The 16,283-nt window shown below is 42.0% G+C and overlaps 1 protein-coding gene across 2 annotated transcripts; it reads right to left on the bottom strand.

Annotated features, from left to right (window-relative positions):
* Positions 1 to 1,169: 1,169 nt before the first annotated feature.
* Positions 1,170 to 14,811, bottom strand: COQ7 (coenzyme Q7, hydroxylase). 2 transcript variants are annotated; one of them, XM_055562068.1, is made up of 6 exons: positions 14,652 to 14,811; positions 7,660 to 7,838; positions 6,412 to 6,526; positions 5,431 to 5,570; positions 4,699 to 4,767; positions 1,170 to 1,391 (listed from the first exon to the last, which is right to left on the bottom strand). In XM_055562068.1, the coding sequence occupies exons 1-6, from the start codon at positions 14,722 to 14,724 to the stop codon at positions 1,314 to 1,316; spliced, it is 654 nt and encodes a 217-aa protein (XP_055418043.1). In that variant the 5' UTR covers positions 14,725 to 14,811; the 3' UTR covers positions 1,170 to 1,313. The 2 variants fall into 2 exon arrangements, with proteins under 2 accessions (XP_055418043.1, XP_055418044.1); XM_055562069.1 differs by lacking the exon at positions 14,652 to 14,811 and adding an exon at positions 14,366 to 14,531.
* Between the last annotated feature and the right edge of the window lie 1,472 nt (positions 14,812 to 16,283).

The raw sequence follows: 16,283 nt of genomic DNA on the forward strand, positions 1-16,283 counted from the left end.
CTGAGATCCAGAGGAGATGAAGAACACCCACCGAGGCCGTTTTCCTAGCAGTTTGGTAGCTACTTAAGTACATTTTGTCCCTCCTTTCCTTTTCTTTTCTCCTTTCCTCCCCTCCCTTTTAATGGGCACCTACTGTGTACTAGGAACTAGAAAAGATGTTCAGCCCTCAATAAACTCATTGTCTTTACAGGAAATAAAATGCGTATTTATAAAATAATGGAGACAGGCAACAACTGAGTAGAAACTTGGCCTTTCAACAGACATCTGTTTGTAACCTAATGCAAGAATTTAGAATTCAGTTGTCTTCAACCCTTCTCCCCCATGTTTAATTTATTGCAATTGGAACCAGAAGACTGATTCACTTGCTCACATAAGATTAAATGCATGTTCGGTTTAGGAAAAAAGAGAGGTTATAGAAGACTAATCCAAACTATCCCAGTGTTGCTGTCCTTCAAAACAGGACGCCCTGAAGCAAGGCGGCGATTAAACACAGGGCACTAGGCAGGAGGCAAAGACCCAAGGACATGATTCTTCACCACAAGAAGCTGACAATCTAGTACTCAGCCTAGAATCACCTGGGAGCTTTTGAAACCATTCTCATCCTGGGCTCCCCCCTAATTAAGTCAGAATTTTTGGTTCACAATCTGAAAAATTCTAAAAGGCTCTTTAGGGACCCTAATGTGCAGCCAGAGAAGAGAACCACTGATCTAGGTTTTTTTTCCACAAATTATTTTAAAATTTGTAAATCATAAAGGATTTCAACAAAGTATGAAAATTATAGTTCATTTGGTCCATTCTTTAGGGAACAGACCTAAAGGAAATGATTATAATTCAACTTCACAAATAATCCACAATTTAGTATATTCTGATGGGAGTAACCTGCTCTCAACCCATATTTCACAATAAAAACAGTGTCAGTCTTCTGCTTACCTGATGGGCTAGACAGTCTTGCTTTGTCAATTTTAAACATCACTGTTTTAAATTACTTTTTGATACTGGTAAACTCACTTTTTTTTTTCTCTCTCGAAGATATGTTACTTTCTTAATGATTCATACTTGTTGCTTTAGAAAAAAATGTATAGACCAAATGAGAACCAGTTTCATTTGCTGTCATCTGAACATACCTGATAAACTGTCAGCCTTATGGCCATAAAGCAGCACAGAGAAAAACCAACACTGGAGAATTTTATTAACAAAAAACCTCTCATAATTTATTAACAAAGTCACAGAACAATAACTGTACATTTCCTTCTCTGCCACTGTCACCTGTTAAATTACTATTATCTTTACACACAAGGAAAAGTGGACATACTTTAAAGTCTTTCTGATAAATATATCGCCACTTTGCATCCAGCCTGGATAACGCTCTTCAAAACGGCATATGCTGGAGCCTGTTAAAAAAAAAACAACAGTAAGCAAACCAAAGAAATCCGTTCTATATTCACCTTCCATTGAAAGGCAAAAGTCTAGCATGGCAGGGTTGGGACTTCTCCGGATAAGTAATAAGATCTAAGAAATGATTTTAACAGGGGAAAAAAAATATCCTTTCCAAAAGATTAGAATGCCTTTGCTACACCAAAACATCTGACCCAACCAGCTTCTCACTGGAAAGAGCAAATGTGCTGGGGAAAAGGATAAGGAAGCAAGAAATGATTCCCAGCTGGGAGCAAGGCATTTGCTTGCTTTCTGTTAAGCAGTTCTATTAATGCCCAGTTGTGAATGCAACTGGTGATGGAACTAAAGTCGAATGCTGTAAAGAACAATCTTGCATAGGAACCTGGAAAGCTAGGTCCATGAATCAAGGTAAATGGGAAGCAGTCAAACAGGAGATGGCATTTAGGAATCAGTGAACTAAAATGGACTGGAATGGGCAAATTTAACTCAGATGACCATTATATCTATTACTGTGGGCAAGAATCCCTTAGAAGAAATGGAGTAGCTCTCATAGTCAACAAAAGAGTCTGAAATGTACTACTTGGGTGCAATCTCAAAAACGACAGAATGACCTCTCTTCATTTCCAAGGCAAACCATTCAATATCACAGTAATCCAAGCCTATGCCCCAATCACTAATGCAGAAGAATCTGAAGTTGAACGGTTCTATGAAGACCTACAAGACCTTGTAGAACTAACACCAAAAACAGATGTCCTCTTCATCACAGGGGATTGGAATGCAAAAGTAGGAAGTCAAGAGATAACTAGAGTAACAGGCAAATTTGGCCTTGGATACAAAATGAAGCAGAGCAAAGGCTAACAAGAGTTTTGCAAAGAGAACACACTGGTCATAGCAAACACTCTCTTCCAACAACACAAGAGACAACTCTACACATGGACATCACCAGATGGTCAATACCGAAATCAGACTGATTATATTCTTTGCAGCCAAAGATGGAGAAGCTCTACACAGTCAGCAAAAACAAGATTGGGAACTGACTGTGGGTCAGATCATGAACTCCTTATTGCCAAATTCAGACTTAAATTGAAGAAAGTAGGGAAAACTACTAGACCATTCAGGTATGACCTAAATCAAATCTCTTATGATTACACAGTGGAAGTGACAGATTCAAGGGATTAGATCTGATAGACAGAGTGCCTGAAGAACTATGGATGGAGGTTCGTGACATTGTACAGGAGGCAGTGATCAAGACCATCCCCAAGGAAAAGAAATACAAAAAGGCAAAATAGTTGTCTGAGGATGCCTCACAAATAGCTTAGAAAAGAACTGAAAGGCAAAGGAGAAAAGGAAAGATATTCCCATCTGAATGCAGAATTCCAAAGAATAGCAAGGAGAGATAAGAAAGGCTTTCTCAGTGATCAATGAAAAGAAATAAAGGAAAACAACAGAATGGGAAAGACTAGAGATCTCTTCAAGAAAATCAGAGATACCAAGGGAATATTTCATGCAAAGATGGGCACAATAAAGGACAGAAATGGTATGGATCTAACAGATGCAGAAGATATTAAGAAGAGGTGGCAAGGAGAACTATACACAGAACTATACAAAAAAGATCTTCATGACCCAGATAACCACAATGGTGTGATCACTCACCTAGATCCAGACATCCTGGAATGCGAAGTCAAGTGGGCCTTAGGATGCATCACTATGAACAAAGTTAGTGGAGGTGATGGAATTCCAGTTGAGCTATTTCAAATCCTAAAAGATGATGCTCTTAAAGTGCTGTACTCAAAATGCCAGCAAATTTGGATAACTCAGCAGTAGCCACAGGACTGGAAAAGGTCAGTTTTCATTCCAATCTCAAAGAAACATAATGCCAAAGAATGCTCAAACTACCACACAATTGCACTTATCTCACATAGTAGCAAAGTGATGCTCAAAATTCACCAAGCCAGGCTTCAACAGTACATGAACTGAGAACTTCCAGATGTTCAAGCTGGATTAAGAAAAGGCAGAGGAACCAAAGATCAAATTGCCAACAGCTGTTGGATCATCGAAAAAGCAAAAGAATTTCAGAAAAACATCTACTTCTGCTTTACTGACTACGCCAAAGCCTTTGGCTGTGTGGATCACAATAAACTGTGGAAAATTCTTCAAGAGATGGGAATACCAGACCACCTGACCTGCCTCCTAAGAAATCTGTATGCAGGTCAAGAAGCAACAGTTAGGACCGGACATAGAACACAGACTGGTTCCAGTTTGAAAGGAGTACATCAAGGCTGTATATTGTTACCCTGCTTATTTAACTTATATACAGAGTACATCATGCGAAATGCCAGCTGAATGAAGCACAAGCTGGAATCAAGATTGCCAGGAGAAATATCAATAACCTCAGATATGCAGATGATACCACCCTTATGGCAGAAAGCAAAGAAGAACTAAACAGCCTCTTGATGAAAGTGAAAGAGGACAGTGAAAAAGCTGGCTTAAAACTCAAGATTCAGAAAACTAAAATCATGGCATCCGGTCCTATCCTGTCATGGCAAATAGATGGGGAAACAATGGAAACAGTGACAGAGTTTATTTTTGGGGGCTCCAAAATCACTGCAGATGGGGAGTGCAGCCGTGAAATTAAAAGATGCTGGTTCCTTGGAAGAAAAGCTATGACCAACCTAAGTAGCATATTAAAAAGTAGAGACATTACTTTGCCAACAAAGGTCCATCTGGTCAAGGCTATGGTTTTTCCAGTAGTCATGTACGGTTGTGAGCGTTGGACTATAAAGAAAGCCGAGCATTGAAGAATTGATGCTTTTGAACTGTGGTGTTGGAGAAGACTCTTGAGAGTCCCTTGGACTGCAAAGAGATCCAACCAGTCCATCCTAAAGGAAATCAGTCCTGAATATTCATTGGAAGGACTAATACTGAAGCTGAAACTCCAATACTTTGGCCACCTGATGTGAAGAATGACTCTTTGGAAAAGACCCTGATGCTTGATGATGATTGAAGGTGAGAGAAGAAGTGGACGACAGAGGGTGAGATGATTGGATGCCATCACGGACTGGACATCAGTGGACCTGAGTTGAGTAAGCTCTGGGAGCTGGTGATGGACAGGGAGGCCTGGCATGCTGCAGTCTATGGGGTCGCAAAGAGTGGGACACAACTGAGCGACTGAACTGAACTGACGGATATGGGTTCTCTTTCTCTGATGGTGGTTTTATAATTTTCTGGAAACAGAAACGTTCCTGTGCCTCAACCTTCCAAATAAAGGACCACTACAAGCAAACAGTAAAGATGGGTCCCCACCAGTTCTGCGTCATGTTCGAGGCCTATGTCATGGTGTTCAAGCTCTTCATCCCGAAATTTCCTGATCACCTGGTTAAATAAAAAGAAATTGAAACAAGTCAGCCTTCCAAATCCCCACTGTTCAAACTTACTCTGGTGGCCAAAGCCTCATATTGCCATCTAAGACACGGGTAGGCAGACTTTTCCTGCAAAGGGCCAGAGGCAGTACTTCAGGTTTCATGGGCTATAAGGTCCCTGTCACGATGACTCAACTCTGCCACCCTAGAGGGGACAACAGCCATGGACACACAGACAAGTGAGTGCAGCTGTGTTCCAGAAAAACTTATTTACAGAGACAGGTGGGTGGCCACTGACTTAAGACTTAAAAAAAAAAAACAGTTCCCTTATTTTCTGTAGAAAATTTCTGAGGATATTTGTTTATTATTCTGAGGATATTCGTTTATTTAATCTGAAGGATCCGTGCTCATGGCCTTCGCTCAGAGTCCAACAATGACCCAGAGGCAGAGAGAATACAGGTGTGGGCTCAGGAAACGCGGGTTTCAGTCCCAGCTCCACCTGACCACGTGACAGGGCCCACAGCTTGAGCTGCCTCAGTGTGCACGCCCTTCAAATGAGGTGCTGCCCCAGGTTTCTAAGGCAGTGCTAGCCCCTAACACTCTGTATTGTTCCTCTTACCAAACTGCGTATCTGCCCTTTCCCCCCGGCAGTCCCTTCCAGAGCATGGTCCGATACCTGCAGAAGCTCCTCGTATTTTTCAGGCTCCTTCTCCATCAGTGTCCTGATCTGGTTGTTGTAGTGGTGTGCGATGGACTCTTCCACGGCCACCGTGCAGGCCATGGCGCCCTCCTTCCCAAGCAGGGCAGTTCCGGCACCTGGAATGGTCAGATCCAGAAGGTAAAGGATGGGGTTGACACCACTGGGGATGGAGACCAGGTCAGGGTTTGTCACCTGGCACCCTGGGGCTGGGTAATTCCTTGTTGTAGGGGAGTGTCCTGAACATGGTAGGATGTTTAGCGGGATCCCTGACCTTTACCCACTAGGTGCCAGTGGCATCCCCAGCTGCAACAACCAAAACTGTCTCTAGATGTTGCTAAGTGTCCTCAGGAGCAACCTGCCATCCTTGAAAACCATGGTACCAGATGACAGTGTCAAACCCTGAATCACAGTAAGAATGTTCTTTCAGTGCTTTTTCTAACCTTCTGATTATGGCAGGAGCGAGTCTTCACTGGGGTTCTTTGGTTCTTCTGTATCACTGACTCTCCCTTTTTGTCTTTTTTTTTTCTTTTGGCTGTGCCTCAGGGCTTGTGGGATCTTTGTTCCCCAACTAGGGCTGGAACCTGGGCCCTCAGCAATGAAAGCGCTGAGTCCTAACCACTGAACTGCCAGGGAGTTCCCTGACTCTCTTTTTAAGAGTGAGCAGATCCCAAGTCTAGAACCTTCATCAGGGAACTTCATCTGGCCACAGTCAAATTACTCTAGCCTTTTCCCTCTCTGTTGTAGTTATTTTCAATGTATCTTCTATTTATAAAAGTACTGATTTTAAGCTTCTATCTTAAATAAATTTAAGCAAAAAAAATCAATTTAACTTTAGAAAAATATTAAGTAAATGAAAAGGTTGTAAGGGGACACAGCAAGAATTGTAGAGGAGTTATTTAGTGATTCAATCATCCCAGATCCCTAAGGTCACACAGGCTCTCCGAGATAGACACGTACCCAGTGCAAACCCCACCACGTTCCAAAAGGGCATGAGAATGGTCGGCCGCACCCTGAATGCAACCATCAACTCATTGAACTTTTTCAAGTGGTCCTTTTCTTGATCCCACATTTTCTGTAAGAAACAAAAAAACAGAGACATTTCAGAGAGACCACCTGCTACATAATAAGGAAGCCACATGCTGTGTTCATGTGGGTAAAGGAAGCATAATGGGGAGAATGATGGGAACTGCTACCTCCCCCAGTCCCCTTGAATCATCGAAGGAAAAGCCCTTAACATCAGATTACGGGGAAGAGAGACAGCAAACCAAGAGAAGTGTCTGTTATCTCCATTCCAGACAAGCAGAGTTCGAACCGCAGAGCTGGCAGAAGCTGCTCGGATCCACAGTGCACCTATTCAAGGACAAGGGGCCACACCTCAAAGACATGAGATGCGTAGCCCATTTCAAAATTAGGAGGGCAGAATATTACCCGTTATATGATTTCCTTTCAGACAGCCAGAAATGTATCATTTACATCAAAGGAAAAGGGAAGAATGATGGTAAGAGCTAACACGTAAGAGTATGTCCCATAGCCAGGGACTGTCAAATAGCTTTGTGAAGGACCAACTGTTATTATCCTCACTATACAGATGAAGGAAGTGAGGCACAGAGAGGTTAGGGAATTTGCCCGAGTACTCAGAGCAGGCCATTTAACTTGTGCTAAGTGGCTATTACATGCCAGGCATGGTATTCGCTGCTCTACACCAGCTCATTTATTCCTCACCAAAACTGAATGACGTTTTGTCAGCTCATTTTGACACGGAACACGGAACACGTCATGGGACTTCCTCAAGCTCACAGAGGTAGGAGGTGGGACAGAGCTGGAATGGGAACTTCGCTCTGTGTGACTATGAAGCCCAGGCCTGTCCGATCTGCCTCTCAGTATAAAATATAAAATATCCCCACTGGGCTCCACTAGGGGTGGGACCACAAGGTCTTACAACTGGTGCTTTGAGTTAATGCAGTGACTCTTAGTCCTTTTTTATTGCTCCTTGCCATGAAATTTTAAAACTACAGCTAGACTGTATATTTGTTTATGTGCTATAAATCTGCTTATGTCTGTCTGCGGTTTATAAAAAAGAAGACTATGCTTTTTACTCCTCCACCCCCACCCCACAACCAATTTTTCCTCTCTTGGGGACAACAGTACCTCCCTTGACAACGCATGACCCGATGTGATTCATCACTGAGATTAAGAGGTGCCCACCTGAATGACCGGCCCGATGCTTGTCCGACCCAGGACGGCCATCTGCCCTGCATAGATGCGGTTTGCTCCATATTCACCTGCGTGATCCACCCGGATTATTCGATCCACAGCTTCCCTATTGATATTGTCTAAGGTCATTCCCGAACTGCAAAATCTGACACTGATTCTTCTTCCATAAGCTGCAATGCAAGTGTTTATTCTCCGTTACTCTCAGGTAAAATTGAGATGATTCCTTTCGTAGAAGAAAGAGGCATCTTACAGCAAAAGTCACAAATAAGCTCCCCATAGGTTGGGGAAGCCTACAAGTGGACTCTGTTTAACCTGCAGTGATTTGTGGCTTTGTTTTTTAAACTTATTTTGTATTGGGGTATAGCTAATTATCAAAAAATGTGATAGTTTCAGGTGAACAGGGAAGGGACTCAGCCATGCATACACACGTACCCATTCTCCCCCAAACACCCCTCCATCCAGGCTGCCACATAACACTGAGCAGAATTCCATGTGCTATACAGTAGGTCCTTGTGAGTTATCCATTTTAAATACAGCAGTGTGCAGTTTTCTTTTTTTTTAAAGTAAATTAATTGCCAGTATTTAAAACACAGAAGATTTAACTAAAGATCTGGAGCCTGGCTTCAGCTGAAGTGTATGTCCATCTAGAAATACTGACGGTGTCTTCTCACCAGACAGCTAACACGGCAGCTGTCTCTGGATGGGCATGTTTTCCCAGTTCATACACCTGCTTCTTTTCCAACTCTGGCTGCACACAACCCCTAGGGGGCTCTCAGAATCATGGATGCTTCTCCCCAGTTGATCCCTGGGAGATGATGCTTTTAAAAAGTTCTGTGCACAAATGTTCTCTGCAGCCAAGGTTAAGAACTGTAGATTTAATTTCTCTTATTAAAAGTTATCTGTGACAGTGAGCATCTGACTTTGAGAATTTAGCCTAGCGCTTACGTTTCATCTCATTCTGGTACTTGATTCAACTGAACTCTTCTTGCTTTCAAAATGTAAATCCTTCAGGATTAGATTTTGTCTTTTAAAAAAATCTCCAAATAGTTAACACCTTGACTATAATCTCTGAGGCTTGTATTAGAGCATTCCCAAAGTTCTCTCCCCTAAGAGAAGAGTTTTATAACATGTTTAGATGTATAAGGTGTTAACTCATTTTGCAGATATGGAAGTAAAGACTTAGACCATTTAGTTGGTAATGTGATCTCTGACTGTATTGATACATCTTGAGATGTGTTTCAGGGCTCTTATTATGACTACCATCTGTTTAATAGATACCTTTCATTTAGCCTAAGGAATACCCACAAAATGTGTAGAAAGTTTCATTCTGATACATCTATAGCCTTTTTTTTTTCCATTAAAAAAGGCTTGAGTGCTTTGGACACAAAATGATGGGGTAGGCCTGATGAAATCGGAGATGTGCATTTGAACTTTTCAGGCTGACGATTTTAAATGCCTCACTCTAGACAAAGGAGCAGTGGATATGGGAGTCTGAAGCATGGTGTCCCAGCTTTGAGCCATTCTTCCACAGAACCTGCTCCATCTCACTGAGCATATCTGACTTAACTGGGTGGATTCCAAGTTCTGCCAGGTGTAAGGTACCACTCAGATCTATGTCATCAGACAGCAGGTCACTGTGGTCCATGGCCTTTTGCTTTGTTTTGGCCACGCTGCATGCAGGATCTTAGTTCCCCTACTAGGCTTCGAACCTGCGCCCCCTGCAGTGGAAGTGCAGAGTCTTAACTGCAGGACTGCCAGGGAAGTCCCTCCATGACCATTCCATGTGGAGAACAATTTGAGACATTTGACAAAGTCAAGGTAACCTGTCCCAAGTTTTTCCTCCAAGTCCAAGGCCTGGCCTCCTTGTAGAAAGATGTGGTCCAAAAGTTAAAATTAAAAATGATGAGATGGGACTTTCCCTGGCGGTCCAGTGGTTAAGAATCCGTCTGCCAATGCAGGGGACATTGGTTCAATCTCTGGTTCTGGAAAACCCCACACACCACAGGGCAACTAAGCCTATGCGTCACAACTACTGAACCTGTGCTCTAGAGCCTACATGTCACAATACTGAAGCCCACCCGCCTACAGCTTGTGTTCCACAACACGAGAAGCCACTGCAGTGAGAAGCCCTTAAACTGTGATAAAGAGCAGCCCCCGCGCTGCGGTGAGAGGAAGCCTGTGCAAAGCAACAGAGACCCAGTGCAGCCACGAATAAATAAATAATGAGATGACTCGATTTCTTAAAATAACCTTGTCTGCTTGTTCTCTCATTTTGTTACTCCCACCATAAAATGTGTTAATAAGAAAGAACTTTTAAAACAACGCAACACTCCTTTCTTTTTTTTGGCCAAGCTGAGTGGCTTGTGGGATCTTAATTCCCAGACCAGGAACTGAACCATTGAACTGGGCCCTCACCAGTGAAAGTGCAAAGTTCTAACCATTGAACCATGGGGAAATTCCTCAATATTAATTTTTAAGAAATCATTTACTGAGAAATAGCAAGGGGTTAAGTGCATGAGTTCAAACACACAGCTGACTTTTGGCGGGTAGAGTTATAATTCCTACTAAAAACATATTTGACTTTTCCCTAACACTGCAACACTTTTCCAGATTCAGGCACCTAATAAATGCCTTTTTTGAGGTATATGTGGAGGGTGAGGTATCGTAATATTTGCCATCCCTATCTTGTCACAACTTCTGCAAGGTGGCTTTAAAAAGTATTGGGTGGATGCTTTTTAGACTGCAAAGATATCATTTAAATGGCCATACTATCCAAAGTAATCTACAGATTTAATGTGACCCCTATCAAATTACCCATGACATTTTTCACAGAACTAGAAAAAATAATCATGAAATTTGTATGGAACCATAAAGACTTAGAATTGCCAAAGCAAGTCTGAGAAAAAAGAACAAAGCTGGAAGAATAATCCTCCCGGATTTCAGACAATACTCCAAAGCTACAGTAATCAAAAAAATGTGGCACTGGCACAAAAAGAGACAAATGGATCAACTGAACAGAATAGAGAGCCCAGAAATAAACCCACACACCTAGCCAGTTAATCTTTGATAAAGGAGGCAACACTATACAATGAGAAAAAAACAGTCTCTCCAGCAAGTGGTGTTGGGAAAGCTGGACAGCCACATATAAATCAAGTTAGAACATGCTCTCATAGCATACGCAGAAATAACTCAAAATGTAAGTTATAACATAAATAAATAAGACAGGACACCACAAAACTCGTAAAAGAGAAAATAGGCAAAACATTCTCTGATATAAACAGTACCAATGTTTTCTTAGATCAGTCTCCCAACGCAATAGAAATGAAAGCAAAAACAAATAGGACTTAATCAAACTTATAAGCTTTTGCACAGCAAAGGAAAATGCAAAGACAACCTTCACACAGAAAATATTTGCAAACAATGCAGCCAACAAGGGCTTAATTTCCAAATTATACCAACAATTCATACAACTCAAAAAAACCACACAAAAAAAACAACCCACTAAAAAAAACAGGTAGAAGATCTAAATAGACATTTCTCCGAAGAAGATATACAAATAGCCAATAGACACATGAAAAGATGCTCAACACTGCTAATTAGAAAAACACAAATCAAAACTACAATGAGGTACTACCTCACACCAGTCACTCAGAATGGCCATCATTAAAAAGTCTACAAATAACAAATGCTGGAGAGGGTGTGGAAAAAAGGGAACCCTGGTACATTGTTGGTTAAGAATGTAAACTGGTGGAGCCACTATGGAGAACAGTATGCTGGTTCCTCAAAAAACTAAAAACAGAGTTGCCGTATGATCCAGTAATACCACTTCTGGGCATATACCTGGACAAAACTATAACTGGAAAAGATACACGCACCCCAATGTTCATAGCAGACTATTCACAACAGCCAAGAGATGGAAGCAAACTAAACGTCCATTGACAGATGAATGGACAAAGAAGATGTGGTCTAGCTACACACACACACACACACAATGGAACACTGCTCACTCCTAAAGAGTGAAATAATGCCATTTGCAGCAACATGCATGGATCTACAGATTATCATACTAAATGAAGGCAGAGAAACACAAATACCAGGTGATACCACTTATGTGTGGAATCTAAAATGAGAACTAAGAAGTTTACAAAAGAACTTATTTAAGAAACAGACTCAAAGACATAGAAAACAAACTTGTGGTTACCAAAGGGGAAATGGGGTGGGGGAAGGATAAATTAGGAATTAACAGATACAAACTACTATCTATAAAATAGATAAGGGCCTTCCCTGGTGGTCCAGTGGTTAGAACTCTGCCTTCCAGTGCAGGGGTGTGGGTTTGAACTCTGGTCAGGGATTTAAGATCTCACATTCCTCACCGCCAAAAACCAAAACATAAGACAGAAACAATATTGCAACAAATTCAATAAAGACGTAAAAAATGGTCCACACTAAAAAGAATAAACAAGGTCCTACTATATAGCACAGGAAACTATATTCAATATCTAGTAATAAATCATAATGGAAAAGAAAAAAAAGTATAAGATGGACCATAGACAGGGCACAGAACTAGAATCAGAAAATACCTATCTTGTCTCTAACACAGACTTTTGACAATTCCGAATTGCCATTTCTTACATATAAAATTGGGAACAATGTGGTTATATTCTTTTTTGGGGAAACACAATAACAATACCTTTCTTACTGAGTTATCATGAAGATAAAAAGATAAAGGATGCGAGTAACTTCAAGTGAAAAAGAATGAAGGAGCATTAAAATTCATCTTCAACAATCCTGAGTTTTGCCTGCATTGTCACACACTTTAAAACTGAGAAATAATAAAATTGAGGCCCAGTGCTAAAAGCTCTGAAGTGCATCATTTTATATTTGTGATTTCCTAAAATGTGAAACATATACTACAAGATTTCAATTTGTATATGAAAAGATCTTAAGTTGCTATGATTCTCTTCCATACACATATAGAAACCTATATGCAGGTCAAGAAGCAACAGTTAGAACTGGACATGGAATAACAGACTGGTTCCAAATTGGGAAAGGAGTATGTCGAGGCTGTATATTGTCACTCTGCTCATTTAACTTAAATGCAGAGTACATTATGCGAAATGCCAGGATGGATGAAGCACAAGCTGGAATCAAGATTGCCAGGAGAAATATCAATAAACTCAGATACACAGATGACACCACACTTAGGGCAGAAAGCAAAGAACTAAAGAGCCTCTTGATGAAAGTGAAAGAGAAGAGTGAAAAAGCTGGCTTAAAACTCAACATTCAGAAAACTAAGATCATGGTTTCTGGTCCCATCACTTCATGGCAAACAGATGTGGAAACAATGGAAACACTGAAAGACTTTTCATGGGCTCCAAAATCACTGCAGATGGTGACTGCAGCCATGACATTAAAAGACACTTGCTCCTTGGAAGGAAAGTTATGACCAACCTAGACAGCATATTAAAAAGCAGAGAAGTTACCCTGCCAACAAAGGTCTGCCTAGTCAAAGCTATGGTTCTTCCAGTAGTCATGTATGGATGTGAGAGTTGGACCATAAAGAAAGCTGAGCGCTGAAGAATTGATGCTTTTGAACTGTGGTGTTGGAGAAGCCTCTTGAGAGTCCCTTGGATTGCAAGGAGATCCAACCAGTCCATCCTAAAGGAAATCAGTAGTGAATATTGATTGGAAGGACAGATGCTGAAGCTGAAACTCCACAATACTTTGGCCACATGATGTGAAGAACTGATTCACTGGAAAGGACCCTGACGCTGGGAAAGACTGAAGGCAGGAGAAGGGGACGACAGAGGATGAGATGGTTGGATGGCATCACTGACTCAATGGACATGAGTCTAAGCAATCTCCCGGAGTTGGTGATGGACAGGGGAAGCCTGGTGTGCTGCAGTCCATGGGGTCGCAAAGAGTGGCACACAGGACTGAGCAACTTAACTGATTCTCTTCCAACTCTTGATTTTATCAAGGAGACTGTCTCAGTTTATAGCTGACATATCTTAAAATCTTCCTAACACTTGTTAATTTTCCTTTCTTTCGAGAAAAAAGATGGGCTTGAGTTCAAACCTTGGTAGACAACGGTATCTAATACAATAACTTGTTTTCAGCGTACTTTTATGATTTTTTTCTTGGGACAAGAAATACTGGTTTTCCGTTTACCCAGGGATCTAGTTCCCAATGTTCTGATTTTAAAAAGGAATACGGTCTAGGGAAATTAAAAAAAAAAAAAAAAACCTCTAATAATATCAGTGGTAAAATATCAATGGTACAGTTATTAAGCAAAAATCCTGAAGGTGGTACACGAATGGTTTAACTTTGAGAAAATGACCTCACAATTTTCTGAGGCAGCTCAGATAAATGAGGAAAAAACGAGTCAGAATCCAAGCCCAAGTCTCCCTACTACAATTCGATGCTCCTTCCAACATTCCGGTGCTTCTCTAACTTGCAAATGCACACGAGTCATTCCAAGGTCTTGTTAAGATCCGGTAGGTTAGAGGAGCGATCTGAGAATCTGCGTTTCTAACCGGCTCCGGAGTGGGGCGGGCGTACGGGAGGAAACCCACTCTGCCGGTCGTAGGGCCACCTACAAGGCCATAAGCGAAAGCTACGAGGACCCCCACCCCCGCCCCAGGAAACTAAACTTTCAAGGTTGCCAACTCTCCTCAGTTCGGAACGCCTACCACACCTGCAGTGACGTCACAGAACAGGCACGAAATTGCGTCATCCCCCAAACGCACGGACGCCGAATGGGCTCGCCAGAAAACTGAGGAAAACCCAGCCCCTTTCCGTCCGGCGGGCTCCGCGGCCGACTGCAGGCCTCGCGCCGCTTTTCCAGCCGCGCAGTCGCCCTCCGTCGCAGCCCTGTGACGTATGAACGTCTACCCCCCCGTGACCTCTCCGACCTAAGCCTAAGGCAAAAATTCCTGGGTTCCTCAGCCCCGCGCGCAGTCGTGCTCAGGCTTCCCCTTTACCTGAGAGGGGCTGCAGGGCGCCTGTGCGCAGCCGCCACAGGCAGCAAGCCGCCAACGCCCGGGCACAACTCATTGCCGCGGAAGCAGCACTACTCCTCCTTGAACGGAGGGGGTCAACGGTACCCTTGGCGCAGACTGATGACGCACGGCCTACGTAAGGCAGATGCAGTTGGCTCTCGCACCGTTGGAAACGCCCCTAATCCCCCGCTTCCACTCGATTGGTCGGAAATGTCAAATGAAAAGACTCTAGAGGATACCATCGCTATCAATCACTATGTAAAGAGTTGCCATGGAGACGAGAATGCTAACTTGCTCTTTGAAAAATCCAAACAGGTAAAAGATTACTCACCTCAGTTCCTGAGGAAAAGGACCTTGAGGGAATTGTTTACCGGCATAGCCATTGTATTTTGTGCTTTGCCAATACAGGAAATTTCTATCTGTAGGCTCTTTAAAATAGTAGAAATTACAGTCTGAAATTCAATTCACCACGTGCAAATAGTGTTGACTCTAGGTTTTGGGGTTGACAAACTAAATTTCTTCCTACTCCTTTTCTCTATTTTTAGATTTTCTACAAAGAACATTTATTATTGCTATCCTTATTTCTCCTTTACTGTTAGTGAGAGCGTGTGTTAGTCCCTCAGTCGTGCGGGACACTTTGTGACCCCCATGGGCTTTAGTGTTCCAGGCTCCTCTGTCCATAGAATTCTCCAGGCAAGAATATTGGAGTGGGTAGCGATTCACTTCTCCAGGGGATCTTCCCCATCCAGGGATCCAGTGTGGGTCTCCTGCACTGCAGGCAGATTCTTTACCATAGGAGTCACCAGGAAATTGGTTTCTTGAGGGGAAGGTTGGGATGAGTAGATTTAGCAACATATTCCATACTTTTCAGTCTGTATTCAGTCTGTCAGGGCAGACTCATTAATTGTAACAAATCTCTGGTCGGGAGGCTGTGTATGTGTGGAGGCATGTTTAATAATGGTAACTTCAGAGTTGAAATTGTGAGAAGGTGACTTTCATTTTCTACTTTACATTCTTGGATTATATAACTTTTATCCATATATTTAAGATAGACTGCTATTGTAAAATAATGTTGCTAGTTGTTTTAAAATTTAACGCACTTTTTTGCTGAAAGTTTTACTTTCCTTTCAGATTGGAAGGACTCATTAACACAAGAAACCACATGGTATTACATACATAAACTATTTCAAATTTTATGAAAGATCATTTGATAATTTCAACATACAATAATTAAAAGAAGAGAAATAGAAACAATAGAGAGAATTAACAACACATACACCACCAAATTGGTGGTGTCTACATCTAGACTACATCTAGTCTACATTTAGACTTTTACAGGCTGGAAGTCCCTTGTTAACAGCAATCTGGAGTCTCTACTGGGAAAGGGTCCTGGGCTGTGTATCCACCCCAAGGGTGAGACTTCATATTGCAGTTTCAGGGGCTCTTGTTTATAATCCTAGACTGCAGACTGGTATCATTAACAGTTTGCATGAAGAAATTCAGCTCTGTTTTCACTTTCACCTTTTTACAATGCTGTTTGTTTCACCTTGTGAGCCATAGGATTCGTTGACCCTGCGGGGTTGGCCAGATCTCCAGGGGCTCAAGAATTCTAAG

This window comes from Bubalus kerabau, chromosome 23, assembly GCF_029407905.1.
Source record: "Bubalus kerabau isolate K-KA32 ecotype Philippines breed swamp buffalo chromosome 23, PCC_UOA_SB_1v2, whole genome shotgun sequence".
In the NCBI taxonomy this organism is placed as follows: domain Eukaryota; kingdom Metazoa; phylum Chordata; class Mammalia; order Artiodactyla; family Bovidae; genus Bubalus; species Bubalus kerabau.